We start from the raw sequence: 27513 nt of genomic DNA, 5'->3' as shown, positions 1-27513 counted from the left end.
TTGAGAGAGGAGTTTGCTGCACTTATCTGATCAAGTTGCTGCACAAACCCAATCCTTCCCATGGGAAACCAGGAATAGGCAATGGCTATTGCTCTGTTATGGGCCTGTCCCACTTACGCAACTTTTTCAGCGACTGCCGGCACCCATCATAGGTCGTTGCAGGTCGTTGAAAATGTTCAACATGTTGAAAGTCCAGCGGCGACCAGAACAAGGTACGACTCTGGGCGACTACTCACGACCATACAGGCTTCACTCCGCGACGTGTCGTCTGTATGTGAGTTGTCTCCTCAGTCGCCCAAAGAGTCGTAGTGTCTGGTCGCCGCTGGATTTTCAACATGTTGAACATTTTTCTGCGACCTGCAACAGCCTATGACGGGTGCCGGCAGTCGCTGAAAAAGTCACGTAAGTGGGACAGGCCCATAAGTGTTTCCCAAAATGCAAGAACATATGCTTTAAAAAAAAATCACATTGTATCATGAGGAAAGAAATAATAATGAGTGTCACACTCCACCTTGGGTTTTCCTTGTGTAGGAAAGAACTGCAAACAGACCCTTCAGCCAACCGCGTCAGCACCCGCTAGCGATCACCCCCGTACAGATTTAATATCTCTTGAGTCTTGAATCTTGAAATCTGACAATAAACCACGGACAGAACAGTTCAGTAATGAATGAATTAACTTTTTCTCAAAAACCTCTGTTAACTGTAAAAGTCCAGACTGAAGAAGGGTCTCGACCTGAAACGTCACCCATTCCTTCACTCCAGAGATGCTGCCTGCCCCGCTGAGTTACTCCAGTATTTTGAGTCTATCTTTGATTTAAAGCAGCATCTGCTGTTATTTTCAACACAGACTATAAGTGGTGTATGGAATCAAATATCATAGTTGTCTCCTCGTGGATCAAGGTTTCTTTTCATGCAATGTGATTTACACAACATACCCGCGGTGAGAGTTTAGTTTTTTAATAAAAAGTTGAGTAAATGGATGATGGGCACAAAGTACTGCAATCACTTAGCGGGTCAGGCAGCATCTCTGGAGACAAAGGAAGGGAAGACTAAAGAAGGGTTCCAACCTGAAACGTCACCCATCCTTTTCCTCCAGAGATGCTGCCTGTTCCGCTGAGTTACTCCAGCACTTTGTGTCTATTTACAGTCTAAACCAGCATCTGCAGTGTCTTCCTACAAGTTGAGTAATGGGGTTGTTTGAATTGAATAAATTATATCCACTTTCATATCAGATTTCTTTGCCGTCAATCCAATACATTTCATAAATATAAAATGCAATATGACCAAGATTAAGTTGCCCCACTCCACTTCACAAACATCAGCATTTGTGACTTCCATTGGTAATTTGTCCTCATGGCCAGGTATTTTGTTGGAAAAATATGCTCAAAAATAAGTTTAATGCACCATATGTATACATGTATAGTTTGGATCATAGTCATTATCCTGCTGCTGCACAAAGGATATCTGATTAACATTCTATCAACCGATATTACGGTGGCGCAGCGGTAAAGATACTGCCTTACAGCCCCAGAGACCCGGGTTCAATCCTGACCACCGTGCTGTCTGTACAGAGTTTGTACGTTCTCCCCGTGACCGTGTGGGTTTTCTCCGAGATCTGCGGTATTCTCCCACACTCCAAGGATGTACAGGTTTGGCTTGGTATAAAATGTAAAATTGTCCCTAGTGTGTGTAGGATAGTGTTAATGAGCGGGGATCGCTGGTCAGTGTGGACTCGGTGGGGTTGAAGGGCCTGTTTCCGCGCTGACTAAACTAAAACTAACATGGTTTGACATGTATTGCCTTTATAGAGTGACAGAGCATAGCCCGGGTTGCAGATAGTACACAGATTACTAACATGTGGCAGGATACCAATAGAAATTGATGTGAGTTTTGTGTAATTTGTTTATATTTTCCAATAATCACCTTTGGTTTACTGAAGCATTAACTTTCTTTATTGATTTGTACTCACTTTTAATGAGATCAGTATATTACTACACCTTGGACAAAATGGAAAGCAAAGAACCTCTTCTCTGCTGTTCATTAATTTGAAATATCATGCCACGTAACAGTCATGACTTTTTTTGATATTACAGTAAAATTCATATAATCCACTTGGCTATTATTCAGAGATCTGATGGTTCAGCATCTAACACAATATATGTTTGCATTTCAAATCAGTGCGGTCCTGGTTCCAGTGCACTAAGGCTCTAGTTCCTGCCGTGTCTCTAACATGATGTGAACTAGTTTCTGATCTGCCTCTAAAGTGCTGTTGACCAGTTCCCAACCAGCCTCTAACACGCTGGGAGTACTGGTCCCTGCACTGCCTCTAACAAGCTGTGGACCCGTTCCTGACCTAACTCTAACAAGCTGGGCGTCCTGGTCCCTGCACTGCCACTAACACGCTGGGGACCTGTTCCTAACCTACCTCTAGGTCCTGGTTCCTACACTGTCTCTAACATTCTGGGAACTAGTTCTTGATCTGCCTCTAAACTGCTGGAGACCAGTTCCCAACCTATCTCTGCCATGCTGGACTCAGTTCCTGACCTACCTCTAATGTGCTGGGGGCCGGATCTGCATTGCCTCTAACATGCTGGGTCTTGGTTCCAGACCTACCTCAAACATACTGGCAACCGGTTTCTGCCCTGTCGCAAACGTGCTGTGTTTTGGTTCCCGACCTATCTCTAACAAGCTGGGGACCCGCTCCTGACCTAACTCTAACATGCCAGGTTCTGGTTCCTGCCTCTAATATTCTGGGAGCTAGTTCCTGATCTCCCTCTAAACTGCTAGTAACCCGTTCCAGACCTACCTCTAACATGCTGGGACCCGGATCCTGATGTGCCTCTAATACACCTGGGGACCTGCCTCGAACAAGCTGGGGACCCAGTTCCCACCCGGCGTCCTACACGCTGGGACCAAGTTACTGTCCCGCCTCTGATAAGCTGGTTCCTGATTATGCCCCCTATCTGCTGGTAACTTGTTCCTGACCTGCCTCAAACATGCTGGATCCTAGTTCCCGCTGTGTCTCTAACATGCTGGGAACATGCTGGGAACTAGTTCCTGATCTGCCTCTGATGTGCTGGTAACCAGTTCCCAACCGGCCTCTAACACGCTGGGGTCCAGCTCGAGCTCTGACCATAGTGTGCTGGGGACTCTGCCAACAAGCTGGGAACCTGGTGACTGACCTACCTCTAACATGCTGGCACCCGGTTCCTGATGTGTCTCTAATACACCTGGCGACCTGGTTTCTGATCTGTCTCTGACACATTGGGGACCCTGTTCCCACCCGGCTTCTAACATGCTGGGACCTGGTTTCTGATCTGTCTCTGACACACTGGGGACCCGGTTCCCGCCCGGCTTCTAACATGCTGGGACCAAGTTACTGCCCTGTCTCTAACATGCTGGGACCAAGATACTGCCCTGTCTCTGACACACTGGGGACCCGGTTCGTACCCTGTCCATAGCATACTGGGTGCCTGGTTTCCCCACTCCTTTTCAGCTACCATGTCTGTTGGAAATGTTAAGATCACACAGCATTAAAAAAGTGAATTCAAAGCGTTTTGACATACTAATAGAAGAAACATTCAATTGTCTGGAAGATCGGACAGTTTGGCACCAACAGATCCTGGATAATCAGAGTTACAACTGGATTTTCGTGCAGGTACCAAGTTGATTGTTTGCTGTCATCTACAATCTATTTGCAATGGATGTTTAGATATTAGTTTTCTAACATTTTCTGAAATAGGAAGCTAAACAACCAACACTTTTATCGTAAGGCTCTGTCACAATAGATCCCGGAGTGTTTGACTGGCAAAATGATCATTTACAATCATGAAGAAAGGAGGATGGCCATGGTCCAAGTGGGATCTTGAATGAGGCATGAGGTGAAAAAATAATCATCACATCTTGTCAAGTTTTGGGTATAACTTTTTTGCAAATTTTTTATGTGGTGTTTCTGCCGTTAAGGTAAGTTCACAAGTTCTAGGAGTAGAATTAGGCCATTCGGCCCATCGCGCCTACCCCGCCATTCAATCATGGCTGATCCCTGCCTCCTAATCCCATTTTCCTGCCTTCTCCCCATAACCCTTGACACCCGTTCTAATCAAGAATGTATCTATCTCTGCCTTAAAAATATCCACTGTGGCAATGAGTTACACAAATTAACTACCCTCTGACTAAAGAAGTTCCTCCTCACCTCCTTTCTAAAAGAGTGCCTTTTAATTCTCAGGCTGTGACCTCTGGTCCTAGACTCTCCCACCAGTGGAAACATCTTTGCACATCCACTCTATCTATGCCTTTCATTATTTTGTAAGTTTCAATGAGGTCCCCCCTCAACCTTCTAAACTTCAGAGAGTACAGGCCCAGTGCTGTCAAGCGCTCATCATATGCTAACCTATGTCCTGTCAACTGACCTCAGTCAGGCGAATGACAACAAACAGAGACAGCATCAGCGCCGCAGCTTGGCGCCAACCCAGAGCATGCGCCCCTTTTAGGGCGGGCACCTGAGGACGTCGAACCGGATGGCATCACCCTGCTGCAGACTTCTGCTGCCTCAAACGCAAGAAGAAGAAGGCAATACATATTATTGTTCTCGTGCCATGCAAATCAATAAGCTATTTTAATTATTTTGTTGAATTCCTACCAGGGGTCTACTCTTCTGCATCCATTTTAATTTTTGATCAAAATTCTCAATATTCAGTTCTCTCGAGAGTAACTGGTCATAGGATGAAATGCAGAATGTTCCAATTGAAAGGTTTTGTGTGGGGTGGTGCAGGAAGAAAGCATTGTTCATGGCCTTGTAGCGCATCGGTCCCAATGTCCACAATGGCGTGGAGATGAATCAGATAGTACTGTAGCTTTTGGTGGTCCTGATATGGAAGACTCTTTATAATTATACATGACTTCAATGTTCCTGATTCAAAAAACTTCTTGCAATAAAGACAAAGTTACCATTAACTTTCTTAACTGCTTGATCTATTTGCGCCTATGCTTTCCATTAGTGATGTACAAGAATTCTCCATAGATGCTGCCTCTCCCGCTGAGTTTCTCCAACATTTTTGTCTACCTTCGATTTTCCAGCATCTGCAGTTCCTTCTTAAACATCTTATACAAGAATTGTCAGATCCCTTTGTACATCAACATTCCCCAATCTCTCACTGTTTAAATAAAGTTCTGCCTTTCTTTTTTCTCTACCATAGTTGAACGTTGCTGCACTCCCTCAAGTGGGAGAGTCTAGGACTAGAGATCACACTCAAAATTAAAGGACGTTCCTTTGGGAAGGAGATGAGGAGGAATTTCTTTAGTCAGAGGATGGTGAATCTGTGGAATTCTTTGCCACAGAAGGCTGTGGAGGCCAAGTCAGTGGATACTTTTAAGGCAGAGATGGATGGATTCTTGATTGGGAGGGATGTCAGGGGAGAAGGCAGGAGAATGGGGTTAAGGAGGGAGAGATAGATCAGCCATGATTGAATGGCAGAGTAGATTTGATGGGCCGAATGGCCTAATTCTGCTCCTATCACTTATGACCTTAGATCGCTAAGTATATGGGAGGGCAGGAAATGTTACACAAGTTTCAAAGAGACTAAAAGTGCTTCATTTAATTTATCTACTGTAATATCTACTCATTCAAATGTAACCTGTGTCATTGAGGGTCTGGGTCCTCTTTGTGTTAAATATATGTTCCTTTTACAATATTGTTTCAGTTCAATAAGGTCTGTAAGGTAAGGCAGTTCTCGGGTTACGAATATCCGATTTGTAGACACTTCCAGAACTCCCATAAAATGATTGCATTTAAAAGCCTGACACACTTACAGTGGTTTGTGCCTGGGAAGGGCAGAACCGATTATCTCTCTCTCTCCACTTTCAGCAATTCAAGTTCAAGTTCACATTTAGTGTCACATGCACCAATTGGTACAGTGAAATCTGAGTTACCATACAGCCATACGAATAAAAATAACAATACACAATTGAATTTAACATAAACATCCACCACAGTGGAATCAACTTTTCTCACTGTGATGGAAGGCAATAAAGTTCAGTCATCTTCCTCACTTGGTCTTTCTTATCAGCCTTATGTGCTTCTGCTGCAATTCATTACAATGCTGTGGCGCTATGGTTACCATCTCGAAAGATCTTTGTGTATTATCCGACATAAACATCAGTAGAAATGAAACCAGTTTGTTAACTGGGGTCGGACTGTATTTGAAGAGCCCTAAGCAATGTGCACCTGAAATAATTCAGATTCAAGTTTTCTCCATCTCGATCCTAGTTCAGCATCACTGAAATTTATTGAGTTTTGTGTGTATTCACCATTTTTTTGGGGGGTTGGCAGACTGTGTACTTATTATTGAAGTCCTCCTTAATTCCGGTTACTCTAACCGTTAAAATGTGTTCTTAATTGGAAGATACCTGTGCATTGAAAGAGCAAAAGCCAGTCAAACACTTTGGTCTTATGTTGTTGTCTTCCTTAAGGGCCTGTCCCTCTTACGCTATTTTTTGTCGACTTGCCGACACCCATCATAGTCGCAGCAGGTGGCCGAAAATGTTCAACATGTTGAAAATCCAGCGGCGACCAGAAAAAGGTACGACTCTTTGGGCGACTACTCACGACCATACACCCCCCGACACGCGGGGTGACGCCTGTATGGTCGTGAGTAGTGTCATACCCTTTTCTGGTCGTCGCTGGATTTTCAACGTGTTGAAAAATTTCGGCCACAAGCTGCGACTACGACGGATGCCGGCAAGTCGCCGAAAAAATTTGCGTAAGTGGGACAGACCCTTTACTGTGCTGAACTAATTCTGCAGCGCTACACTTTTAAACTACTTTGCTATCAGCTTTGCTATCAAATGAAATAACTGTTTAGTTTTCTCGCATTGATTTCCGCTGTAATTTTGTGCTTTCCACTTTTTTCTGTACTTACAGTGGCCGTCACCTGTGTTTCCAGTTGTCGCTGCATTGCCATTGTCCTGGACATTCCAATCTGCCCCACCATTTTCAGTCACTAGGAAGACATTGGGCTGCGGGCAAACCTCTGTTTTCTAACAGACTTCTTTTTTATAATTCCACTTTGCACTTTATGACAGCACCATGGCCTTCTCATCACGATTTGCTTTCTGGGAGCAAAAGGAAAGTGCATTTTTAACCTCCAATTCATTCAAATTGTATGTGTCAAATCAGGCGAGGTTCACAACAGGTTCAGAGTTTGCTGTACTGCAGTTATTTAGAGTATTCAGGGGGTGTCACGGGCTACGGGGAGAAGGCAGGAGAATGGGGTTGAGAGGGAAAGATAGACCAGCCATGATTGAATGGCAGTGGACTCGATGGGCCGAATGGCCTTATTCTGCTCCTGGAACTTTTCAACGATTATTTTTCCCCATAAATTGATTTACATCGTTAGTAACAGTGGAAAGAAACTCGTAGTCGCACCAATTCTTTCTTAAAAATCTTTTCATTCAATGTATTCAGATGGCAAAGTATTCAGACGATTGCAAAACGTCCTTTTTCAGATTTGGGTGCTTTATTATACAGCTGGCACAATACCTCAAGTAAAAACCAAACCAATGTTGTACCATTTCTTATGCTTACTTGCACCTTTACTTTTGTAATAGTATATACGAATATATATTCTCACATGTATGAATATCTACTGCAATGTGGTCTCTACATCAGCCAGACCAAGCGTAGACTAGTTTCCCATTTCTTTGAACATATATGTTCCGTGTGACAAGGCCTGTTGGATCTCCCGGTTGCTAACCATTTTAACTCCCATTGCCATTGCCACACTGACCTTTGCTGTCCTGGGCCTCCTCCATTGCCAGAGTGAGGACACATGCAAACTGGAGGAACAGCACCTCATATTCCTCATATGGGTAGTTTACAACCCAATGAACATTGAATTCTCCAATGTTTGGTAACTAATCTACAAGCACCTCCCACCTGCCCAACCTCTTCCACCGACATTCCTTCCTCCGGCTTCACATTTAATTCCTCTCCTGTCCTTATCACACAGTTTTTCTCTTTTCATCTCCGGCTTTTTTCCAACCACTTGGCAATCAACCCCCCGCCCCCCCCCTCACCTGCATCCAGTTATCACTTGTCCCACCCCCACCTCTCTTCCAACTTTCTCCCTCCCTACCTCAATCAGTCTGAAGAGGGGGCCCAAACTGAAATGTCATCTATCCATGTTCTCATTAGATGCTGTCCGACTTGCTGAGTTACTCCAGCACTTTGTAACTTTTTTTTCTTGTAAACCAGCATCTACAGTTCCTTGTGTCTACATGAATATACATTCTTGTGGCCTTAATTATTTGCAGCTCTAGTTTTGGAGTGAAGTTTACAAGTATGAGCATCATTGCTGGAGGTCAGTAGGAAATTAGAAGATGTTCAGGGATTTATTATTGTTGGTACAGCCTATGAAATAATTGATTATTTCTGCCAATTCTGTCAGGGATTTTTTCCTGAACCTGTGTCACTCCAGCAGAGAATTTCACTTCTTTTGAAAATTATTGGCATCACTTTGTAGACGCTGAGTATGAATGAAAAGATACACATGAAATCTTAAAAACTGCTCATGGAGAATTTAGTTTTGGTTTAGAGAGACAGCATGGACACAGGTCCTTCAGCCTTCCGAGTCCGCACCGACCAGCGATCCCCGCACATTAACACAATCCTTCACTAGGGATCATTTTTACATTCATACCAAGCCAATTAACCTACAAACCTAGACATCTTTAGAGCGTGGGAGGAAGTCGAAGTTCTTGGAGAAAACCCACGCAGGTCACGGGGAGAACATACAAACTCATTACAGACAGCACCCGTGGCCAGGATTGAACCTGGGTCTCTGCCGCTGTAAGCGCTGTAATGCAGCAACTCTACCGCTGCGCAACCGTGCCAAAATAGTGCGTGTTCACAATAGAATAGGTTCACAATAGAATTTACGTTCAGTGTTTACTGTGTTGCAGTTATTTAAAAGTATTCGCCCCAAATTTAGCAATTGGATATAGAATGATTTTTTTAGTGCTATAAATTGACAGTTTTATTACCAAACTTCTGGAACATAGCTGAAGTTTACGTAGAGTTTTAATAATATTTAATACGTTTTAATATTGTAGCTTTTTGTAGATTTTTCTTGAATCATAATTGTTGAACATGTTACTCAAGCTTTGGATTGTGATGTTGCATCCTCATCCTGTAAACAAATAGGTTAAGGAGGAAATTCCTGTTTCAAAGAAAATATCTACACTAGGATCAGAAAATCCAGATCAAGACCAAGAAGCAAACCTTGAATCATCTGTAAGTCTCCAAGCATAATGGGTGATCCGCAAGCATGACAACGGTTATCTCAGAGCAGAATTTATTTTAAATTCATCAGGATACTAATCCACACAGATATTTTCCTGTGTACGTGACATACACGTTGCTGAAAACATGACCCGAGGAAATGAATGACAAACTAGTTGTTAAAAAAATTTTCTTTTGACATATGAAAGAATTTGGTGAATATAGTTTTAATCTTGGCTTTATGTTCATGCTTTTTAATAAATGTCCCAGGGCACTTATGTTTTGTTTGGTCTGATTAATGGAGAAGTCGACTGATGCTGGCTGCATCAGCTGGTGTGGTGGATGTGAGGTTTTCTTTGGATCTGTAAGGTTTTCAAGGATTCCCTGCTAATCATCTAGATCACAGCAATTAAATAAATGTTAGCTGATTTTTACTTTTGGAATTCTTTAAGCTGAGACAGTTTATAGCTTAAGATAAAATAGCAAACAATGACACCATTGGCAGCATAAAGCAAAATCTTGTGGGTAGATATGTCAGGAAGTGACATGGGGTTGCTACAAATTTTCACTCAGATGTGTTGTAAAAATTAGATTTAGTTTTCATGTTAGAACCAAGAGCTAGCATGGATAATTATGGTAGGCTTGAATCCTATGCATAGAAATGTGGGATAGTTTAGCCATAGGCTCAGAATAAAAGGACGCACCTTTAGAAAGGAGATGGGAAGGAATTTCTTTAGTCAGAGGGTGGTGAATCTGTGGAATTCATTGCCACAGACGGCTGCGGAGGCAAAGTCATTGGGTATTTTTTAAGGCGGCGATCAGCAGATTTTTGATTAGTACGGGTGTCAGGGGTTATGGAACGAAGGCAGGAGAATGGGGTTAGGAGAGAAAGATAGATCAGCCGTGATTGAATGGCGGAGTAGACTTGATGGGCAGAATTGCCTAATTCTGCTCCTAGAACATGAACTTATGAACTAAAATGCATTTTAATAGTTAAAGTCATCTATCACTAAATCAACACAGAATCAATGTATATTAGAAATAAATGGTGAATTATTAGAAGATTACAGTTTGGGGTATTTAGTTGTTCATTGGAATTTTAGGCAGAAGATAAATGCAGTTAAAACAATTCTGAAACAATACAAAATATAAATAGTAAAAATTAGCGCTCATTACAAAACAATTAATCCTTGCCTCAGTGGAGCACAAGATAAAAGCATTAATATCCTTAATTAAGTATTGCTTGGAGATGAGAAATCTTTTAAGAAAATGTTTCTTCAGCAGGTGAGGCAGCATCTATGGTGTGAAGGAAGAGGGAAGTAACCCTCTAAGAAGGGTCTCGACCCGAAACGTCACCCATTACTTCGCTCCATAGATGCTGCCTCACCCGCTGAGTTTCTCCAGCATTTTTGTCTACCTTCCAAGATTATATTGATTACTTGACAGGAAATTACTGTCACGTGTAATGTGGTTTTTAAGCAAAATAGGTAACCTAGCATTTTTATGTGACTATTTCACAAGAATGGTTGGACGTAAATCAGGGACTTTGCAAATACTATATTCTTACTGTCATTCCCACATTGCATTTTTTTCTGCTTTCTTTTGTTGCTGTCTTGCTTTTTTTCTTCTCTTTTAATTTATGCAATGTCTTTTCTTATACTGCATAACTGTAGTCAGAAAGAGATGAACATAATGATGCACTGAAGGTCAGAATGGAAGAGATCTGTGGGGCACAGCCCGAGCTGAACGGAGAAGGTGAACATTCAAAGCGATTGTCTGACGGGGCATTCAATGCACAAGAGGAGCTGAAGAATAACATGAATAACACAAATCAGCGGCAGTTGCCTCCAGAAGGGGAGGAACCTCCGAAGAAAAGGGTGGTTAGAATAGTCAGGAAAGTGATACGGAAGGTTGTACCAGGAGAAGGAAGAAGCGAAAAGGAAAAATCCGCAGCGATGAAGCAGAAGGAGCAAGTGGCAGAGAAAAAGGTGGAAGGTAAAAGCATCTCGGTAACAAAGGCAGGATCGAGGACTGATGGAGTCAAGGCAATGAGGCTGAAGGATGAGAAGAATGTTCCTATTCCTCCCAAAGCAGAAACAGTAATTCCAACAAAGAAAATGGAGAAAGACGATATCTCGACAGGGTTGACCAGTCTAATGGCTCGAGGGAAAAGTAAAGATCGCAAAATTCGGGTGAAACCCCCGGAGAAGAAAGAGGATATTTCTAATAGCGTTCCTGCTGCGAGGCTCAATTCACCTTCCCCGGAGACTGGGGGAGTGCTGAGTGAGCCACGAGTGGCAGCATTGCCTACAAGCGAGGTACACTGTGTGTGGCTAACTAACACGCACGTACGTGCATGCTATTGTGTTGGAGGAAGCAAAGGAATGCAAAGATATGTACTAAAACCTAAGATAATATCTCACCAAAAGCCTGTCTTTGATCCATAAAGAATGTATGGCAGTGCTTAAGATTATCAAGACAAATTGCCATTGCATCCTGTACATCCTATTTTCTTTTAAGCGGTGGTAAAAAAAGTTAATGTGTACGACAAATACTGAAAATCGCGGAATGAGGCAATCAAATTATGAATATTGGTAGTGCTTTATGATTGATGTGTGATGTTAGTATTTATGGCTTGAGATTATATATTTATTTATGTATTGAAGTATCTTGCCTAGATGTGAGTTCATGCATGTGTAACGTGAAAAGCTTCGGAACTAATACGAGTGTTGTGTTAGTTAAACTAATATCATGAATGCCAAACAAAATGATTTGTGATAATCCAGTTGGGACAAATTAAATCTCAATGTGATAATCTGCTTTAAAAAAAAGTGTTTGAAGTTGAAACTTGAAGTATGGTTTAAGTTTCCAAATGACTGCTCTGCCTTCATAAGCACACGACTTTTCCTGTTTGACTTGCTTAAAGGAGACCACATCTTCCAGCGTGCAACAAAACCCAGATCAGCAAATGGTGCCTTCACTTATTGCTGAAGAATTTCCAGCAGATTACTTTAACCAGGTGTGTGGCTGTTGGGGAAAACAAGCTGTGGAATTACATGGGGATAGGCGCGTGAAGTTCACTTCAGTTTAGTTTATTGCCACGTGTACCGAGGTACGGTGAAAAACTTTCATTGCATGCTTTCTTCTCCCCGCCCCCCCACCCCCGAACAGTCTGAAGAAGGGTTTCGGCCCGAAACGTTGCCTATTTCCTTCGCTCCATAGATGCTGCTGCACCCGCTGAGTTTCTCCAGCTTTTTTGTGTACCTTCTGCATTTGCTTGTCTGGGTAGAAAAAATGACCAGACAGACCATATTCTCTGCGTAGCTTTCAGCCCTAATTTTACTACAAATTATATAAATATTGTGCCTTTTGCTACTTTGTTCCACACTGTGGAATAAAAAAAAGTAGTATGTTACTATATCCGTTTCATCATTCATTATGTTAAGTTGACAGTTTCAAGTTATCTTCCATTTCAATGAGGTAAAAAGGGACAATAATGTATAATGTAAAAAGTTAAGAAGGAATGGGTGACATTTCGGGTCGAGACCCTTCTCCAGTTTGAAGAAGTCTAGACCCGAAAAGTCACCCATACCTTTTCTCCAGAGATGCCTCCTGTTCCGGCTGATTTACTCCAGCATTTTGTGTCTATCTAAGAAGGCAATGAACTGTATTACTCTGGTTATTATCAAGTTGCACGTATTAGTGACACAAGGAACTGCAGATGCTAGAAGAAGCTTGAGTAAAACACAAAGTGCTGGAGGAACTCAGTGGTCAGGCAGCATCTGTGGATGGAATGGTTAGGAGATGTTTTGGGTCAGGCCCTTCTTTAGCACTTTGTGTTTTGTACGTATTGGTGTTATTCTGAATTCTACAACGTTCCACTGAAATGTGGAAGTAAGGATTATGAAACGGGGTTGAGCAACGATTCCTGTTCCCAGTGTGCTGAAGGGTCAGAAATGCACCATATCTGGCCTCTGCTTGGAAGATAGACACAAAATGCTGGAGTAACTCAGCGGGACAGGCCACCCTCCCACTATTGGAAACATCCTCTCCACATCCAATTTCCTTGATCTCAATTATTATCTCCAGTGAGATGGAAATGGTGAACTTGAGGTTTTATTGAGGCTTGGATAGAGTGGATGTGGAGAGGATGTCTCCACGAGTGGGAGAATTAAAGGACGTTCCTTTTGGACGGAGATGAGAAGGAATTTCTTTGGTCAGAGGGTGGTGAATCTGTGGAATTCATTGCCACAAATGGCTGTGGGGGCCAAGTCACTGGATATTTTTAATGTGGAGATTGACAGATTCTTGATTAGTAAGTGTTTCACGGGCTCTGGGCAGGAAGGCAGGAGAATGGGGTTGAGAGGGAAAAATAGATTGAATGGCGGAGTAGACTTGATGGGCTGAATGGCCTAATTCTGCTCTGAGAATTCTGTTCCCGATGTTGGGGAGTCCAGAACCAAGGGCCACAGTTTACGAATAAGGGTTAAGCCATTTAGAACGGAGATGAGGAAACAGTTTTTTTCATACAGAGCGTTGTGAGTCTGTGGAATTCTCTGCCTCAGAGGGCGGTGGAGGCCGGCTTTCTGGAAACTTTGAAGAGAGTGCTAGATAAGGCTCTTAAAGATAGCGGAGTCAGTGGGATATGGGCAGAAGGCAAGAACGGGGTACTGATTGTGGATGATTAGCCATGATCACATTGAATGGCGGTGCTGGCTTGAAGGGCCGAATGGCCTACTCCTGCACCTATTGTCCATAGAACCTAGGAAGTTAGAAACGTATTAGTTAGTTAGTTGGCGGGTTCCCTACTCGCTGTCCACCACTCTCTTAATGTCAAGCCTTCTCAGAACAAAAGACATCTCGGAATATAAACAGACTAATGTTTATGTTGGTTGTGCGATCTGTAGGCTCGGAGGATGCCACAGCAAATGACTCCCACGGATGAAGCTCAGATGAGGCTGGAGAGAATTTTCAATATTCCAGTAAAACAAAATAGTCATGCATGGAATGTGTCTTGCGTTGGCATATGCATGCATAAAAACAGAAACCTGCCTTAATATTGCACCCGCTACACATTTCAATATAAACCAAAGCTGCTGCAATAGATTTGTGTAATCGGTCAGTGAAGTGATGCTAGCAAATACAATTACTCTTCACTTTTCAAGTGTACAACTGTGTTTAATTAACAAATCAGTTATAGTGTCTGAATGATTAAATGATTGGTCTGATTATTGCAAACCTAACTGAAATAAATGCATGCTAAAGCATTGACTGTTGATAGAAAACAGATCACGTGTCCCATCAACGATGAATCCTGTGCTTCCTGGCTGATTGTGCAGTAGGTTTAACTTTATTTTATTTTTTCCATAATTGCTCACATAAATGTCAAAAACAATGAAGGTGCACATGATATCTACACAAAAATATCTTATTTATCAACCATCTCAGTTTGGGTAGTCGAAAGGTCAGTAGTCAAAGGATTCACCATCTAACAATGTATAAACTATTTTCATTTATATAGTGCTTTTAATCTCAGAGAGGAGATTTAGCTAGAGGACTTTAACAGGATTGGCAACAAACAAAAATCTGTATTCCACCACAAATTACTCGGACAGGTGGTGAAAAGGTGCTGCGTTTGGGAAAAAATGCTGTCATTGTACAATGCAAAAATATGCAAAGTTCTAGTGGTGAATCTCACATATTACAGTGCAAAACTACAGAATGCATGGAACTAACTGGTCTCTTTAGTTGGAAAACCAAAGAAAAAAAACAAAATTAACTTTGTAATCTTTATTTGCTGTGCCAAATGACTCTAATAATCACTAACCCGAAGTGTTATGATGAAGGTCTTTGTTGCATTTCGCTTTTGCTGTGTTTTTATCTGTGCAGTTATTTGCTTGATGACTTCATCTTTTCTCTCTTCATTCTCATTTTTTTTCATCTGGATTTTGTTTCTTTCACATTGCATTGCTATCACAGCTGGAACCTGTGGTCTCACCGACACAGAGCCTTGATCCCAAGACCCACTCCGACGATCTGGTGCAGGCAGGTGTCTGGGCTGGTGTTTGTGCCCGTGTATCATGCTGGACTGTAAGGCTGCCTTCATGTCTATCCTATCGTGCATCTTCCCCTCTCCTCACTGCTCCTTTGTCTGCCTTGCCTGCCTGTTTATTTCCTGCTGATGCCTTTCTCCAGCGGTTCCAACAAAGTTCGCAAAATGCCTTCGATAATTCGCAATCTACTTTTAAATTGGATAAGTTGAAAGTATGGAAAGAAATGGAATTCTCAAAATTTGGAGACTTGTTTAAAGGCAATACTTACAATTTGTGAATTTTTGGAGATTTGTAGACTTTAAAATCTGGAGACTTGTCTAAAGGCAATACTTATAATTTTTTAGCATGCTGTTTTCCAAGTGCAAATTTTTGATGATGTTTTTTCCGTTTTGATTTTGGAAGTTTTGGTTATATTTAATGCCTTTGACATACTGCATTCTGCGATGTGTATTTAGACTTACATTGGTGTCTGTTGAGTATGCATGAAGGGGTTAAGGCTTTGAAACTGTGACCTGTGTATGATGTGCTTGAATATCTGTTGGAACTTTACATCCCAAAAACACCTGTCGCAGTGTTTTGATAGTTCAGTTTTAAAGATTCCCTGAACTGAAGCATGACCTGGTTTTTCTTATCACATCACTCGCCTGGCCCTTTTCATCCTTGCACTTCTGTTCTCCACCCCATTCTAATTCTTGCTTGTTTAATTAAATAACGCGTGGGGAAAAGCTATCAATCTGTACCATTGTTGAACAAATTTATTCCATGTAGAGATTTTAACAAAATGGTAGTCAGCTCACATCATCGGTTTCAGAATATCATTTGTTGATATGACTCTAAACGGCCTGTCCCACTTACGCGATTTTTTCGGCGACTTGCCGGCACCCGTCATAGTCGCAGCAGGTGGCCGAAAATTGTCAAAATGTCGAAAATCCAGCGGCAACCAGAAAAAGGTACGACTCTTTGGGTGACTGCTCACGACCAACCAGGCGTCACCCCACGACATGTCGACACGTGATGCCTGTATGGTCGTGAGCAGTCACCCAAAGAGTCGTACCTTTTTCTGGTCACCGCTGGAGTTTCAACATTTTGAACATTTTCGGTGACCTGCTGCGACTATGACGGGTGCCGGCAAGTCGCCGAAAAGAATGCGTAAGTGGGACAGGCCCTTTACCCACCATTTTTTTGACGTTGGAAAGGCTCCCGAGGTAGCTGATTTCAAAGTAATCAAAGGACAAAACGCTACATGAATTTGCTGAATGCTTTCATGCGCAAAGATGAGGTTAGAAATAGAGGTATGTGTTTAAAAGAATAAAGAACTGCATAAACTGGAAGGGCATGTCATATTTTAAGTATTACCTTGTTTTTGAGAATTATGTAGAAGATAGACGCAAAAAGCTGGAGTAACTCAGCGGGGGCAGGGATCTTCTCTGGAGAGAAGGAATGGGTGACGTTTCGGGTCGAGTCCCTTCTTCACACATTATGTAGTTGTTTTGGATATTTTCAATTTCTATCAAATCTGGCGAGTTGGGCATAAAATCGATTCTTGGGCGAATGGAAAAAGGCAAATGATTGGGGTTTGCCTCTATAAATTGCATCTCAAAAGTGAACCCACCAAAATCCACCACAGCTGCAAACCTATGTTGTTTTTCACTCGCTCGGTATATGCACATTTGGGATGGACCTAATAGTTGCAGGCCAGAGTGTTATGAACAGGCAACCCTCAAATGAGTCTCATGCCATAAGAAATCTTTTTAGAAACATAGAAATTAGGTGCAGGAGTAGGCCATTCGGCCCTTTTGTGAGTTGCATCCAATATAAAGCCATTTACTTTGACGTTGGTTACAGTCATTACAGTCAATCCACCATCTTTTATGCTCCTTAATGTGAACATTGTCCTTGTATATCAAATTCTCCATCTTTTGCTTTGTTTTATTTGCAGATGTTAGCAAGGCCATGTTTATTGTCCATCTGAGATGATAGTCAGGGCCAGTTGTCTTCCAAAGTTTAATGCACTTGTTCAACACAATAGGAGGTGGTAAAGTTTCAATGTTAACAACGTAAAAATAGCATCTTCATATTTAATGCGTATCGCATAGGATCATTCCTTTTCTTTACCTGGGGCATTGGTTAATCAGTGAAACATATCATGTGATCTGAAAGTACTAATATTAGCTATGCATTCCTTCAATTATTAATCAGACAGAAGTATTCAGATGTACAATGAAGATATCCGAATTGTATCCAGAAACAAAGTGTTGCAGAGACATATTTAGTGAATATGTAAAGTACTCGTCAGATCCAGCAGTATCTGTGGAGACTTAAAGAAGGGTTTATGCTTCACACCAATGTCGTGGCTGATAAAGCGGACATCAGCTTGAAATAAGGTCATAAGGAATAGGAGTAGAATTAGGCCATTCGGCCCATCATGTCTACTCCGCCATTCAATCATGGCTGATCTATCTTTCCCTCCTAACCCCATTCTCCTGACTTCTCCCCATAACCTCTGACACCCACACTAATCAAATATCTAATCAAATATATTTCTCTCTCTGTAAACTTGACCTGCTAATGAGAAATTTGCAGCATTTACAGCTTGACTCCGTTTCACAAATGACTGATTAGAGTGGGGAAAAGGTCTGTTGATGCACTGTTGAGAATTGAGAATGATAGTGTGGTAGATTTTGTAAAAGTGCCACTAATCATTAAGTGGCATTTATAGGAATTCTACAGCCGGCTTACACGTTCATCTTAATATTAAAATGGTGGACAATTTCGGGTATTTGAACATTAAGAGTCAATTCCTTGCACTCCAGACATCATCTTTTTTACATTATATTTTGTTTTTTCCCCACCCCCGACTAAAAGTATTCAGATATGTTAGTCGCTTGGATACACGTTCCTCATCTAAGGCTCAGTAGCTTTTCACTGTCTGCGATAACTTGATGTTTTCATCACTTCAAGTAATATGTTTTCACAACTGAAAAATGGCGTGTGGCTGGCAGTGAGCCAGGAACTATCAGTGCTAAAAAAAAATGACGTATTTTTAAAATGTGGTTTGCTTTCCTTTTGCTGTGCTTGTCTTCTGCTGCTACTGACCAGAGGGTGGAAGAGGTGCCAGCAGCTATACTCCAGTCTCCCTCAGCATCTACCTCAACCCAGCCCCAGGTTGGCATTGACATTTCAACACTGCTTCTGCCTGAATATCGTTGGGATGTACTTGTATGTTGTAGAATAACTGACCTATCTTTAATGTGAACATTTCATCTTGTTGATAAATACATGGCATTTATATATATAAATGTTGGAAGTATATAATTTGTCACAACCGCCTGGAGTTTGCACATCCTCCCCGTGACCGGCGTGGGTTTTCTCCGAGATCTTCGGTTTCTTCCCACACTCCAAAAACGTACAGGTTTGTAGGTTAATTGGCTTGGTGTGAATGTAAATTGTCCTTGGTGTGTGTAGGATAGTGTCAGTGTGCGGGGATCGCTGGTCGGCACAATCTTGAATACCTTATGTGTGGCAAGTACATAATTGAGCAGCAATTATGTCAGCAAATATCTCGAAGGAACTGCAGATATTGGAAAAATTCGAAGGTAGACAAAAATGCTGGAGAAACCCAGCAGCTGAGGCAGCATCTATGGAGCGAAGGAATTGGTGACGTTTCGGGTCGAGACCTATGGACCTATTCCTTCGCTCCATAGATGCTGCCTCACCCGCTGAGTTTCTCCAGCATTTTTGTCTAATTGATTTGGTAATCTTTTGATCACAGCTGGTCACAAAGGGGAAAATTTGCATCAATTAAAGGTGCCATTTTAAACAGAACACAAGTTATTGCTTTTAACTTGCTTTGTTTTATCTGTGTTCACACGCTGTGTTCCTATATTGCCAGTACATCCAAAAGCACAATGCTGGAAATGTTTAGCAGACCAGGCAACAGCTGTTAGAGAGAGACTGTTCATATTTCAGATCAATGACCATTACAAATTGCAAAATCAGTTTTAAGATGCAGAAAAACAAGGAAAATGGAGATGAGAATAGAAAAACGTCTATGATTGAGTGAGAGGCATGAAAGCTAATGGAACCGATGAGATGCTGTGCAAGGTAAATGATGCAGTAATGGAACACAGAAATAAAAGATGGATAAAGAGGAGGTATAAATCTGAAATAAGGAATCATTATTTGAAATTGTTAAAGTCAGTGCCATGTCCAGAAGCATTTTTAATTAAAAGGTTAGGTACTGTTCCTCCAGATTTATCAGAACAGTAAAAGAGATGGTCCAAGTTGGAGTATATTAAAATAGCTGGAATGGGAAAGTTCACTGTTATCCTGAAGATAGACACAAACAGCTGGAGTAACTCAGCGGGGACAGGCAGCATCTCTGAAGAGAAGGAATGGGTGACGTTTCCAGTCGAGACCCTTCTTAAGAATAAGGGGTCGACTGAGATGAGGAAAAACTTTTTCACCCAGAGAGTTGTGAATCTGTGAAATTCTCTGACACAGAAGGCAGTGGAGGCCAATTCATTGGGTGTTTTCAAGAGAGAGTTAGATTTAGCTCTTAGTGCTAACGGAATCAAGGGATATGGGGGGAGAAAGCAGGAACGGGGTACAGATTCTGGATGATCAGCCATGATCTTATTGAATGGCGGTGCTGGCTCGAAGGGCCAAATGGCCCACTCCTGCACCTATTTTCTATGTTTCTATGTCTGAAGACCCGAAGCATCTCTGGAGAGAAGGAATGGGTGACGTTTCGGGTCGAGACCTTTCTTCAGTCTGAAGAAGGGTCTCGACCCGAAACGTCACCCATTCCTTCTCTCCAGAGATGCTGCCTGTCCCGCTGAGTTACTCCAGCATTTTGTGTCTATCTAAGTACAAGTGAACATTAATTTAAAGTTTAAAAATTGTTGCTATGATATAGTAAATTTGCAGATAAAAGATATGGTGAAAGGTATAATTTACTTTTTCAGCTGAGTAATGATGTGCTACGTATTGTAGGATGTAAGCTTTTCCAGCTATCAGTCAACATGCAAAGAGCAGATATTATTAATGGATTCTCATTTGTACAAATCATGTAAAAGTTGTGAGAAACACAGTGTAACTTACCGAAGTTCCCAGATAGAGTGGATGTGGAGAGGATGTTTCCACTAGTGGGAGAGTCCAAGACCAGAGGTCACAGCATCAGAATTAAAGGAAGGTTCCTTTAGGAAGGGGATGGGGAGGGTGGTGAATCTGTGGAATTCATATCAAGTCAATGGATATTTTTAGGCAGAGATAGATAGATTCTTGAATAGCTCGGGTGCAGAGGTTATGGGGAGAAGGCTGGAGAATGGGGATAAGGGGGAAAGATAGATCAGCCATGATTGAATGGTGGAGTAGACGTGATGTGCTGAATGGACTAATTCTGCTCCTATTACTTTAGTTTATGAAAGTTGACTTTAGATGTTAAAATATAAATTATAGCTGAAAGAGACCAAGAAAATAATATTCCAATTATACTATTTTCCTTATATAGTTTCCAGCACTGGGTAATTGACACTTTAAATTCCTTGAAGTAATGTTACATATTTGAAGCTCTGGAGGGTTGAACAAGGAAATTATATGGCCCAAAAATGGGTAACAGTTAATCCAACCAGTCAAGCAGAATGTTCTGGCCAAACTAATAGTGTGAGCAAATTCAAAGTTATGCAATGCAGTAACTTGTTTCAAAACTTCTATGGTGTTGCAACGTTCTCGTGGATGTCGGAAAGCCTAGCGTTGCCTTTACTATGGACTTATATGTATATATACATATATAAATATATTGTGAGTATATGTGTATATATACACACTGAACTTTTCTTTTCTCTCTCTCGTTTATCATATCACACTATGTTTACATATTCTGTTGTGCTGCAGCAAGTAAGAATTTCATTGTTCTATCTGGGACATATGACAATAAAACACTTGACTTGACTCTTGATTTAATCCCACTGCAGGTGAAGACCGAGGAGCAGATTGCTGCAGAGCAGGCATGGTTTGAAGCAGATAAGGTGTGGCTGGTCCATAAAGATGGCTTTTCACTGGGTAATTATAAATTATATTCATTATTGCTTCTCTGGAAATCTGCATTATTCTTGAAAATAATGGGGAAATGGGAGCAGGGCAGAGTAAACATTAGTGCGGGTGTTGGGGGTTACGTGGAGAAGGCAGGAGAATGGGGTTGAGGGGGAGAGTTAGAGCAGCCATGATTGAATTGCGGAGTAGATACTGCTCCAACTGAGGCAGCATCTCTGGAGAGAAGGAACGGGTGACGTTTCGGGTTGAGACCCTTCTTCAGACTGATTAGTCTGTAGAAGGGTCTCGACTCAAAACGTCGCCCATTCCTTCTCCCCAGAGATGCTGCCTCACCCACTGAGTTACTCCAGCTTTTTGTGTCTACCTTCGATTTAAACCAGCATCTGCAGTTCTTTCTTACACACTGCTCCTATCATTTATGCTTATCAAACAGGGCCGCAGAAAGCATGGCACAGAAGCTGTTGTTAGGCAACTGAACCATCCTACCACCAACTAGAGAGCGGTCCTACCCTCCCATCTACCTCATTGAAGACCCTCAGACTATCCTTGATCAGACTTAACTGAATTTAACTTCACACTAGACTTTGTAACTATTAAGTTCATGTAATCTATACGTAGAATATTCCTTGCTTGTATTGCATGCGGCAGGTGCACGGTGCTGTAGGGAGGTCACGGTGGCGCAGCGCTAGAGTTGCTGCCTGACAGCACTTGCGGCACCGGGGACCCGGGTTCGATCTGTCTGTACGGAGTTTGTACGTTCTCCCCGTGACCTGCGTGGGTTTTCTCTGAGATCTTCGGTTTCCTCCCACACTCCAAAGACGTACAGGTTAATTGGCTTGATATAAATGTAAATTGTCCCTAGTGTGTAGGACAGTGTTAATGTGCAGGGATTGCTGGTTGGTGCAGACTCGGTGTCTAAAACTAACCTTGCAGCTTAATGCTTAATATTCTATTTGCTGTTACAGCTACTTGTTTAAAAACTGATGCTGCGGTCTCCAAACTCCCAGAAGGTAAAGTGAAAATTAAACTGGATCATGATGGGACTATTCTGGATGTGGATGAAGATGATGTGGAAAAGGCAAGTCTACCATACGATAGCATCTCATTTATCCCAGGAGGGAAATTGATCTGCCGACAGCCATAAAACAAAATACATGAAACATGAAATTAAAGTGACGAGTGGAAAGGATTGGGGATGTGCAAATATTGGGGGGGGGGGGGGTGGTGGTGGGGGGAGGGTGGGGGGGGGGGGGGGGGGGTAGGGGAGTCATAGTCAGTCTACCCCGCGTCAGTAGGGGGAGGAGTTGTACAGTTCAAGTACACCTTACCAACTGACAACATCAAGAATATTTTGATTCTCAATTATTGATATTATTTTGAGGTAGAGTCATACAGCTTGGAAACTGGTCCACTTTGCCTACGCCGATTTATACGAGTTATTTGAGATTTTGTTTGTCTTTGGATACAAATGTGAGCGGCACGGTGGCGCAGCGGTAGAGTTGCTGCCTCAATGCGCCAGAGACGTGGGGTTCGATCCTGACTACGGGTGCTGTCTGTACGGAGTTCGTACGTTCTCCCCATGACCTGCGTGGGTTTTCTCTGGGATCTCTGGTTTCCCCCCCACACTCCAAAGACGTGCAGGTTTGTAGGCTAATTGGCTTGGTATAAATGTGAATTGTCCTAGTGTGTGTTGGATAGTGTTAGTGTGCGGGGATCGCTGGTCGGCGCGGACTTGGTGGCCCGTGCTGTATGTCAAAAATGAAACTAAAAATAAACTAGGCTCTAAACTTCATTTTTGCCTTGGAAACAAAACAGCAAGGTTGTGACAGCAGCCTGTTGTGTATCTGCTGTGCCACTGGGATTGCCCATTGGTCACGTTTGTCGGCACTAATCCATTGCCATGCGTGATTTGTTTTTATCTTGACATGAAATCAAGTGCTGTATTCTTGGCCTTTATTCCACGTGTTTCACTTAACAGGCCAATCCACCAAGCTATGACCGAGTGGAAGATTTTGCATCCTTGTTGTATCTCAATGAATCGAGTGTTCTGCACACAATACGCCAACGGTATGGAGGTAACCTAACCCACACGTACACCGGGGCCAACATGGTCGTTGTCAATCCGCTCAGCTCACCGTCAATGTACTCCGAGAAGGTACGTCTTCAGTATTCAAGGTTTCAAGGTCAGTTTATTGTCACGTGTACCAATTAAGATACAGTGAAAGTCAAATTACCATACAGCCATACTATAAAAAGCAACAAGACACACAACTACATAAATATCCGCCACAGCGGATTCCCCACGTTCCTCACTGTGATGTAAGGCAGTAAAGTCCAATCTCCTTCCTCTTTATTCTCCCGCAATGTTTTGGTAATAATCAAGAATATTAATTATTAATTTACTTTAAACCATGGAATTTCAGCCACACTCATTGCAGGGACGCCTTCAATTCATTTCAGCATTTCTGACGCATATAAAATAGTTTCGGGTAAATAGTACAAATACTATATGAATGTCATGAAACATATTGCTTAAGTACTGTCATTATTGCTAACATTTCTTACACTAAGTAATTGAAAAAAAGACCGTTTTTTTATCCTCGTGGAAAATATTTAATGATTACCAATCCAAATAGCAAGCAGTAAGGCTATTTTCCAAAATGCCTAAATATTGGTGTTGTAACCATGGAGTACTGCTGAGCCTTTTTTTGAGAATACTACAACTGTTGAAACTGATGAGAACCCTGGACACTGAATTGGGCAAATAATTTTTTTTAAAGTTGACTTGTAAAAGTAGGTGTGGCAAAAGATGTACCGCCGATTTTTCCATTGAGGAGGGCCTAAAATATTTGATACATCACTGATTTTCCGGCATCCTTGGGTCCAGAGCCTTGCAGAATTTTACCCGTTTTGCCATACCAACAGAGGTCACGGCCTCCGAGAGGAATCCAACGGCACCGGAAAGTTCCGCCTAACCCGCCGACATACTGGCCCGCAAAGTCGGCCTCGGAAGTCGGTTACGGGAACGGATCTGCTGGCACAGTGGGCAAAGTCGATCCGACGATCGGCCGAGGAAGTCCCAATGGATTTGAGATCTCACCCAGCCTAGGCTGGGTGAGATCTCATGACTTCCGGGTGGGATTTCAAATGTGCTCTTGTAATTTTGTCCGGATTAAAGGAGGTGCCGGACCATCAGGTGCTGGAAAATCAGTGGAGGACCTGTACTCTTATGTTAGTACATCCAAAGGGTATGCCCCAACTTGAATTTGAAACATTAGAGTGTTTTCAATTTTATTTATTTTTTCAATTCTCTCTCAAAGTCTGATCAGGGAGAGGACTGATGTTAATGGTATATAATGATGAACCTGTTGCTTCTTCTTCTTCTTCTTCTTCTTCTTCTTCTTCTTCTTCTTCTTGCGTATGGCGTGCACAGCCTAAAGTTGTAGGTCAACTTGTTCTATTTGACCTTATTTGATTGTGCACGCCAGGTTGATTGCATTCATCGAAACAGGGTCGTGAAGGTTGCAATCTCCCACCCCAACCTGTTGCTCATTTGAGAAGAGGCCTTCAAGTTTGAGTTTTTGCAGTAAATACTTTGAAACAAACAAGTACCAAAAAGGGCCAGAAATGAGTCATCTTTGATGGTCAAGAGGCTTGAGCTGAAAATACTCAACTTATTTCTTAAATGAACACATAGGTTCATAAGGAGATTTGTTTTTGTATAACTTTAAAATTACTTTTTGTTTAAATAACTAAATGTAAAATGCTCTCCATCTAAATACACCAAACTCATCGGATGTTTTCTCTGATCAATGTAATTTGGGAATCAGTGCAAACCGTGATCATGTATTGGTGTTTCAGGTTATGCACATGTTTAAAGGATGTCGCAGAGAGGACACATCCCCGCATGTCTACGCTGTTGCACAAGCTGCCTACAGAAACCTTCTCACCACCAGGCAGGACCAATCCATCGTTCTTCTGGGCAGAAGTGGCAGTGGAAAAACGACAAACAGTCAACATCTCGTTCAGTATCTGGTTACAATTGCTGGGAGCACAGGGAAAATTGTGACTGGTAGGAAAATAAATAAATCTGCAAATGTTTGATTTTTATTATGCATAAATGTTGGGATTACTTTCATTAGAATCTGTATTTTAACCGCTCCAGGGCCTTTTTTTCTGGTTAGTTCAGTTTAGTTTATTGTCACGTGTACCGAGGTACAGTGAAAAGCTTTTGTTGCGTGCTAACCAGCCAGCAGAAAGACAATACATGATTACAATCGAGCCGTCCACAGGGTACAGATATATGATAAAGGGAATAATGTTTACTGCAAGATAAAGCCAGTAAAGTCCGATCAAAGATAGTCCGAGGGTCTCCAATGAGGTAGATAGTAGTTCAGCACTGCTCTCTATTTGTGGTAGGATGGTTCAATTGCTTGATAACAGTTGGGAAGAAACTGTCCCTGAATCTGGAGGTGCTCTGAAGACTCAGAAACATAATTTATTTTTTACTCAATCTTTGTTAAGTTTTCTGTGAAAGGATACAACTCAGATCTACATATTTACGCGCTGCAGTTACAGAATCAATAACCATGTAAAACTAGAGAAATGATTATTAAGAGCAACATGCAAAATAATTAGTTTGATAATCCATTAGCAGCCCATATGAATGTGGAAGACGATGATATCTGACCAACTTGATCTTTTGTTGCTATGAAGTTGTGCCCTCTTCCTAAAGACGTGTGTTTCATGTGTGTAGGGGAATGATAGAATCTTCATTGATTAGTACAGGTGTCAGAGGTTATGGGGAGAAGGCAGGAGAATGGGGTTAGGAGGGAGAGATAGATCAGCCATGATTGAATGGTGGAGTAGACTTGATGGGTCAAATGGCCTAATTCTACACCTATACCTTTTGACCTCATGAGGATCTGGGGAGAATTTGAGAGAAAAGTAAGTGGAATAAAAAATCAGATGAATGTAGGATTTGTGTAAGTGGTGGTGGATGTGTATGTGGTGGTGGATGGTCGGCGTGTACTCGGTGACCTGTTTCTATGCTGCACAATTCAATCACTGTCACCTCCTGGTTAGGAAGTTGTGGGTTTGAGGCTCACTTCAGGTACTCAAGAAAAACAAAATCAAGCCCGACATTTCATATTAGACTTCAAATTATCTATGTTTTCTCTCTTGAGTAAATGTCCAAGAAGTAAAGAAACATATGAGTTTCTTTCATGTGATCAATGTTTATTCTTTGGCCGATAGTTTTATGGAGTTTGTTATCTAGGTATTGGCAGCCATGTAAACATTTATTCACAAAATGAGCATGGGGAATGCTTTGGGGCAATATCATCATCATCGCTGCAAACATCAACGGGCACGGTGCCTTACAATGCCGTGTACGACAGTGATCGCAACTTCTACTGAAGTGTGGATGGCCGTTGGCTCGCTAGGAGCTCATCCGCCCTTTGACAGGTTTTGTTTGTGGTCCTGCTGGGGGTCCACAGCCCCCTCCTCACCTGGCAAACCAGGTGGGGGAGACGGTTTAGTCGCCGACTATCCGACCATGGAGCAGGTAGCATGGGATTACATGGTACCCGTGGCGGGGGGGGGGAACTCCCCCTCGACCTGTCCATAGCCCACAATAAGTTCTTGTTTTTAATCCTTGTGTGCCTGCTACACTTAACTTTCAAAGTGGTAATCATAAGTGTGGGAAGTACAGCCAAAGTCTCAGCAAAACCTGTGCTGCACCTTGGAGATGGTGGTGAAGATGATGAGGATTTAAGATGGATGAATTTATTGTGGCATGCAAGAGGGTGAGGGGTGATCTTATGGAGGTGTACAAAATCGTGAGAGGAATAGAACAGGTAAACGCACAGAGTCTCTTGCCCAGAGTTGGGAATCGAGAAGCAGAGAGCTAACATTTTCACACAAAGGGTGGTGGGTTTATGAAATGAGCTGCCAGAGGAAGTAGTTGCGACAGGTACTATCGTAACATTTAAGAACCATTTAGACAGGTACATGAATAGGACAGGTTTAGAGGGCTATGGGCCAAATGCAGGCAGGTGGGACTAGCGTAGATGGGACATGTCGGTCGGTGAGGGCAAGTTTCCACGCTGTATCACTCTATGTTCTGAA

At 42.2% G+C, this 27513-nt stretch overlaps 1 protein-coding gene across 15 annotated transcripts in view; it reads left to right on the top strand.

Annotated features, from left to right (window-relative positions):
• myo18a (myosin XVIIIA) overlaps window positions 1–27513 on the top strand; it is a 184390-nt gene that overhangs the window by 61288 nt on the left and 95589 nt on the right. For 5 of the 15 annotated variants that reach the window (XM_033046257.1, XM_033046269.1, XM_033046259.1 and 2 more), the window contains exons 3-12: window positions 9200–9289; window positions 10951–11595; window positions 12204–12296; window positions 14185–14259; window positions 15257–15367; window positions 18430–18495; window positions 21306–21393; window positions 22350–22462; window positions 23363–23539; window positions 25246–25456. In XM_033046257.1, coding sequence (XP_032902148.1) covers window positions 9200–9289; window positions 10951–11595; window positions 12204–12296; window positions 14185–14259; window positions 15257–15367; window positions 18430–18495; window positions 21306–21393; window positions 22350–22462; window positions 23363–23539; window positions 25246–25456 — 1669 coding nt within the window. Of the gene's footprint in view, window positions 1–6919; window positions 7124–9199; window positions 9290–10950; window positions 11596–12203; window positions 12297–14184; window positions 14260–15256; window positions 15368–18429; window positions 18496–21305; window positions 21394–22349; window positions 22463–23362; window positions 23540–25245; window positions 25457–27513 lie in introns of all 15 variants that reach the window. The other 10 variants (XM_033046271.1, XM_033046267.1, XM_033046270.1 and 7 more) reach the window with 8 other exon arrangements.

This window comes from Amblyraja radiata, chromosome 28 (assembly GCF_010909765.2).
Source record: "Amblyraja radiata isolate CabotCenter1 chromosome 28, sAmbRad1.1.pri, whole genome shotgun sequence".
Lineage (NCBI taxonomy): Eukaryota > Metazoa > Chordata > Chondrichthyes > Rajiformes > Rajidae > Amblyraja > Amblyraja radiata.
The sequence above is the reverse complement of the archived record's forward strand: the minus strand, read 5'-3'. Positions and strand labels throughout refer to the sequence as shown.